We start from the raw sequence: 6,896 nt of genomic DNA, 5'->3' as shown, positions 1-6,896 counted from the left end.
TGTTGTTAAGCTCAAATGAGATGCTAGATGGAAAAACACTTTGAAAATTAAATAGTGATACTCAAATGTCAGGTGCTATTATTTTTATCAACATCATGCTTATTTAGGCAGTTGAAATGCCCAATCTCCAAGGCAGCAGAGAAAAAGCACACAGGAAGACAGCTCAGTTCATCTCTGTTTATGAGTTTTATATATATATATATATATTTATTTATATATATTTCAAAGGCTATTTTCTTAATAATATACAAGATAATAATTGGGGAGATGCCTGCTATTTCTCCTTCAGAAGATATTTGATTTTTTCCCCTTTGACTTATCTACATTTAAAAAAATTTTCAGGACAGTCTAATTGGGAATTGCTTATATTTCAAAGTGAACTATTGTGCCATTTAATAATGAAAAAATTATACATTTGTTATCAAAAGCAACTTCAAGTATATTTTAACAATGATAATGTGTATATGTATATATATGTATGTGTATATATGCATCTATAGCTATATATACATACACACAAACACATATATACACATACAGGAGGTTGGTACTTTTTAATACTAACTCATTTGGGCACGAACATGGATTTTCAAGATCAGTATTTAAGGCCCGTCAAACAGTGAGTTTCAAATCAAGTGTACTGGTTGAACTGAACTGGAAGTTCAGGGCACCCCTTTGTACAAAGTCAGAAGCAGGAAGAAACTTCATGCTCCATTCCCAAAGGCGACTTCTCGGGTAAGGTCCTCGGACAAAAGAACCTGGTCCATAACAACTTTGCCCCAGCTTCCAGTCCCAGAATGACTCAGAAATAGCACAGTAAAAATCCATTTCCTACAAGCTAGAAGTCCCCTGTCCTTTGAAAGTACAAAAATAATTAAGACAGTTAACCTTGGGCGGAATGTGATACTTCAGTACTTCCATCTATGATTTCAATGATGGGGAATCTCCTCCACTTTTAAGTAAGTAGAGGGTGATCTTCCACCTGGAAAATTCATCATTCATCAGGAACCTGGTTGAGGAGACACCCTATTATACCAGTTCTCAGTATGGGGCTACCATCAGGGTGATGGTGAGGAATGGTTTTCTCCCTTCTCAACCACACTCAGATTCCTTGTCCTGGGTTAGTGTTCTTTTTTCCATTTTTTTCCCCTAAGGTGTTCTGTTGGTCAATTCCTTTGAATGAGATACGAGGGTGGAAAAAGGATCTTTACATGACAAGATTGGGAGAAACCACTAACTAGACATTGGACTTAGAGATGATCTTTTCCAGCAGGTTCATCATGCGTTCCTGAAGCTGGAGGCTCTGAACCTGGATAATGTTCTGTTGATCAAGAATCCTCCGTACCTCCCGGCAGGTTTCTTCCATTGCCCGACTCAGTTTCTTTTGCTCTTCCAACATCGCTTCCATCAGTTTGAGTTTTTTCTTTTGGAAATGGCAGCTCTGTACTTTCCTTTTTTTGAACGGTCTTTCTTCTGATCTGAAATAAAAGGGAAGAATAGAAACTAGTGAAATCTGGTATCTTCCAAGGGATTAACAGGTTGAGACTTGCTTACTCATTCAATTCAGTTCGACTCAGATTTTTTTTTAAAACCCTTACCTGCCATCTTAGAATCTGGGCTAAGTATCAGTTCCAAGGCAGAAAAACAGTAAGAGTTAGCAATTAGGGCTAAGTGATTTGCCCAAAATCAAATAGCTCGGAAGTGCCTGAAGCTGGATTTAACAGGTCCTCCCATCTCCAGACTTCCACTGACCCCCCCACCCAGCTACTTTTAAAGCTATTTTTATTACTTTTATTTTATTTTTTAAAACCCTTACCTTCCATCTTGGAATCAATACTATGTATTAGAACCAGGCCTAGAGATCGGAGGTCCTGGGTTCAAATTTGGTCTCAGATACTTTCCAGCTGTGTGTCCCTGGACAAGTTATTTGACCCCCATTGCCTAGCCCTTACCACTCTTCTGCCTTGAAACCAATACACATTATTGATTCCAAGATGGAAGGTAAGGGTTAAAAAATAAAATAAAATAAAATTATTCACTTTTGAAAAAAATAATTTTCACACAACTGAGGGGGTCTGTTACATAAAGCAAACACAATGGATAGGACAAGAGAGAAGTGTCATTTCTCTCTGGAGATTAGGAGACATCAGACCTGGAAGGAGCTGGCAGAGTGACAGATTGTACATGCCTTCACTGAGGCTTAAACATCAATAAAGTGCCCAGTTAGAGTCAGTTTCACAAAATGTAGTGTAATGATTATGTGTGCGTGCATGTGTGCGTGTGCATGTGTGTGTATGTGTGAATTTTACAAGAGGAGGAAATCAATGTTTGTTGGATTAATTCACAAAATGGGCATCTGCCCCTGCACAAACACAGCTTTTCCACATGGGGAATAGTAGAAACTGTGGCAGGCTGCTCCCAGCTGAATCTTGTTCAAGAGGGAGAGCAGAAGGAACTTCAGAAGATGCCACAGATGAACAGCGCAGTTTGGGAACTACTATGTTAAAATCTGAATTATAAAAAAGGCAACAAAATGTATTCAGTTGGGGGGAAAAAACCTATCTAATAGAAATTCATAGTTTCCTATTTAATACCCTTTTTTTGCATGTTGAAATGTTCTTGTTTGTTCCTATTTATTAGTACCATAAAAAAAAATAGAAAGTTTAAAACAAAAGAATAAAACATAGTAGAGGCAGGAAGGTACAGGTAACTCTAAATGTTAGAGCTCATCAGGAAGCAGCAATAAGTACATCAAATGAATCCAACTGAAAACTATTTCTTATAGGTTGCTCAGTGGATAAAGTGCCAGACCCAGAGAAGGGAGGTCATGGGTTCAAATTTTGCCCCTGGGCAAGTCACTTAATCCTAGTTGCCTAGCCTTTACTTCTTTACAGCCTTGGAACCAATTCAAAGTATGGATTCTACGATGGAAGATAAGGGTTTGTAAAAAAGAAGAAAGAAGAAGAAGAAGAAGAAGAGGAAGAAGAAAGAAGAAAGAAGAAAGAAGAAAGAAGAAAGAAGAAAGAAGAAAGAAGAAAGAAGAAAGAAGAAAGAAGAAAGAAGAAAGAAGAAAGAAGAAAGAAGAAAGAAGAAAGAAGAAAGAAGAAAGAAGAAAGAAGAAAGAAGAAGAAGAAGAAGAAGAAGAAGAAGAAGAAGAAGAAGAAGAAGAAGAAGAAGAAGAAGAAGAAGAAGAAGAAGAAGAAGAAGAAGAAGAAGAAGAAGAAGTTCCTTTTGTCTGGAGTAAATCTGCTTTCTTGGACTTCTGCCTTACTATAAACCGAGCTTGACCAATTTTACTCTTCTTGATTTGGGATATGTTTCTTGCATTCTGTTCCTTTTTATGTGGTACCTTTTGATAATGGACTTCCATGCCTTGGACAGCCCCATCCACTTTACTTTTCTCTGGTCCCTACTCCCTTGCTCATTACCTAGTAACTCATCCCTTGTTTCTGACTCCTTCCTTTGGAAACTCTTGTGGAGGACAGCCTCACTTAAACCAAGCCATACAGCCTCACACATAGAAAACCCTCGGCTAGATCTTCCCCTGAGTTCATCCCCGGGGTCCATGAAGGACACAAAAAATAGGCTCCTTATTCTTTCTTCCCCTCTACTTTCAACTCCCCATCTTCCTCCAGTTGTCTACAAATGATCTTTAAAGAGAATCAAACTCCTCCTAGAATGAAGACTAAACTGGAGCTTAGGAAGAACAGTAGCTGTGAGCTGTATAAAGTTCTTTAAGTCATGAATCTATGGCTATTGTTAACTTCTCTTTCCTCAGCAAGAGCTCTTGCTTAAAGAACACTATCCACATCCAGAGGAAGAACTGTAGGAGTAGAAACACAGAAGAAAAACAAATGCTTGATCGCATGGTTGAGTGGGGATATGATTGGGGCTGTAGACCCTAAATGATCATTCTAGTGCAAATATCAATAATATGGAAATAGGTCTTGATCAATGACACATGGAAAACCCAGTGGAATTGCGTGTTGACTATGGGAGGAGGGTGAGAGGAGGGGAGGGAAAGAACATGAATCATGTAACCATGGAAAAAATATTCTAAATCAATTAACTAAATAAGATTTTCCAAATTATAAAAAAAGAGTTCTTTCTCAGCTCTGGACCTCCCCCACTATCTGTCCCTCTCGTAAGTCAAAGACCTTCAGCCACAAGTATAAAAATAAATGAGCAACTGTAAAAATAATAAAGCAATGGATTGATTATTGATTATAAACCAATTAGATACCATTCTTGGTTCTAATTTCTTTACACTTTCTAATATCATTCTTATACAAGACTTAAAAAAAACCCTCATAATTCTGTTTTGAGTTTTCCATCCAGGAGTATGATACAGTATTCAATGACCCAAGCCAAAATGGGGGGAATCCAGGCATGCCCAGAGACCACCAAGCCCAGAGGAAAGACATTCTTAAACCAATATTCGAAATACAAGGAATGACGGGGTTGTAACATGTCAGAGATAACTCAGAATAATGATAACTGAACCCAAAGATACTGAAGAAAATCACCGAAAAAGTGTGGAGAAGGAAGGGGGTCCAGATCAGAAGCCTGGGGGTCAGCTGCAGTTGGAGAAGAAGAGGAAGGAGGATGACTCTGTGAGAGAAAGAGAGGAGTCGGATGGATAGGAGGAGGAGGAGGAGAAAGAGAACAGAGCCACAATAGCTAAGTAGGGCAAAAATAGGCGGCAGAGGGAAAATCAACAGAGTCCAGACCCTCAGAGAAGTCAAGAAGGAAGAAGACTGAGAAAAGAACAGCTTATTAGCAGCTAAGATCACAGACGCTTGTTGAGGATGCAGGTCCAGTCATGGTGGAGGAGGAAGCCAAAGTGCAAAGGGCTGAGAAGCAAATCGAAGGTGAGTAAATGGAGGTGGCTGTGTTGATTATGAAAGAGAAGAGGGGCATAGCATGAGAGCTGGAGGCCAAGTGCAAGGATTAGGGGGATGGAGGAGGCCTGACTATGTTTGTAGGTGATAGGCAAGGATAAAGAAATGATGATGATGATGATGATGATGGTGATGATGATGATGGGGGGGGATGGAAGGAGCATTATAAAGATTTAAAAGCTTCCAGTAAGAAAAGGAGATGAGACCAAGGACACAAGTAGAAGAATTGGATTTGGCAAAGAGAATGTCTATTTCTTTCCCTGGGACTATAACAAAGGAAAAGGAAATAAGAAGTAATGCAGAAGGGATTTGAGGTTATAGAATAGACTATAGAAGCAATTCATAATGGTTAGTCTGTGTTTTCCAAGCAAAAAGAAAAGAAGATCCTTTGTTGAGTAAAAATTGGGGGCAGCTGGGTGGCTCAGTGGATGGAGAGCCAGGTCTGGAGATGGGAGGTCCTGAGTTCAAATATGGCCTCAGACAATTCCTAGCTGTGTGACTCTGGGCAAGTCACTTGACTCCAATTGTCTAGCTCTTATCAATCTTCTGCCTTGTAACCAATAAATGGGGTTTTGAACCTTTGACTTTATTCCTCAGAAGTCCTTAGTATTTCCCAAAATTCCCTATAATCTCTCCTGCATCTCCACGTTGGTAGGATCACGTTATTGGTATTTAACTGGTGGTAACTCTGCCCATGTCCTCTTTTTTGGGATGATGCAGGAAGTATGGTGGTAAGCTAAGCACGGGGATTTTAAATGGGCTAACCAGCCATGGGCACGCGGTTTTTATTTTGTATCCTCTTTATTCCTTGATTTCTAATGATCCTTAATAAACATCATAAAATATGATATTTTTATTATTAGAGATATAATTTAATGATTACAATAATCAGTATTGATTCTAAGACAGAGGGTAAGGGTTATAAAAAAAAAGGGAATTGAAAGAGATAATATAAAGACTTAAAGAAGAGATAGCTTGAAATAGCCTCTGTGGGAAATAAGAAAATCAGGAAAGAATAAATAGATTGCTATGCAAACAGTCAGGGCTCAGTTGATATTAAATAGCATAAATGTGTTGTGGATCCTGTTGGCAGGGTTGTATGGCTTTCTCGTGTGACATACAGCATCATGGAGTTCGTGGGAACAATGTGGATGGCAGAGGTTAGCCCAGGGTTGGGGCTTGGCGAGGCTCCCTATTTCCTTTACAATAAAATACAAACTTATTATCTTGACATTTAAAGCCCTCCATGATCTGACTGCAACCTCCCTTTCCAGTTTTATTTTCTATTATTCTCCTTCATTCATTCTATTTTTTCAGTCGTCAAACTACTAGCTGTTTCCTGAAAGAAACGTTTTGTTTCTTGACATGGGATTTTTGCTTAAAGCAGACCTCTGAGTAGGGTAGTGATATGGACAGATCTTTGCTTAGGAATATCAATTTGTCAGTCATTCAGAAGACGGATTAGAAAAGGGAGAACCTGGAGACCGGGAGCAAAATGGAAGCCTATTGCAATAATCCTGCAAAAGATGATAAGAAACTGAATTAGGGGCTGGAAAGACTGATGATGAAAGAAAGAAAGAGATATAAGAAATTGAATTATGTGAGTAGAGAAGAGATGGATGCAAAGGATATTCACAAAAAAAAAAATCAGTATTTTAAGGGACTGTACAGGTAGTCCACTCCAACCTTTACCTAAACAGGAAATTTCTACACTATCCCTGAAAAGTAATTTTACCCAGGCTCCCCTGGAAGATATGGTATGGTGGAAAGAGGGTTGGATTTGGAGTTAAAATTCTGGGTTCAGGTTCTGATTCTGTTGCTTTATAACCTAAGCTTAGGAAAACATCACTTAATTTCTCTGTGACTTAGTTTCTCCTCCATAAATTGAGGAAGATGAACTGTATCTCCTCTGGGATCTCTTCTTCTTCTTCTTCTTTTTAAATCCTTACCTTCAGTCTTAGACTCAATACTGTGTATTGGTTCCAAGGCAGGAGA

General features: G+C 38.8%; 1 protein-coding gene across 4 annotated transcripts in view; it reads right to left on the bottom strand.

Moving 5' to 3' along the window:
* Nucleotides 1–352: 352 nt before the first annotated feature.
* The window catches only part of MSANTD1 (Myb/SANT DNA binding domain containing 1), a 77,522-nt gene continuing 70,978 nt past the window's right edge, over nucleotides 353–6,896 (bottom strand). For all 4 annotated transcript variants that reach the window (XM_007496812.3, XM_007496811.3, XM_007496814.2 and 1 more), the window contains one exon: nucleotides 353–1,478. In XM_007496812.3, coding sequence (XP_007496874.1) covers nucleotides 1,238–1,478 — 241 coding nt within the window. In that variant the 3' untranslated portion in view covers nucleotides 353–1,237. The remainder of the gene's footprint in view (nucleotides 1,479–6,896) is intronic.

Source organism: Monodelphis domestica, chromosome 6 (assembly GCF_027887165.1).
Source record: "Monodelphis domestica isolate mMonDom1 chromosome 6, mMonDom1.pri, whole genome shotgun sequence".
NCBI classification, from domain to species: Eukaryota; Metazoa; Chordata; class Mammalia; order Didelphimorphia; family Didelphidae; genus Monodelphis; species Monodelphis domestica.
This window is presented reverse-complemented; position numbering and strand designations above follow the sequence as displayed.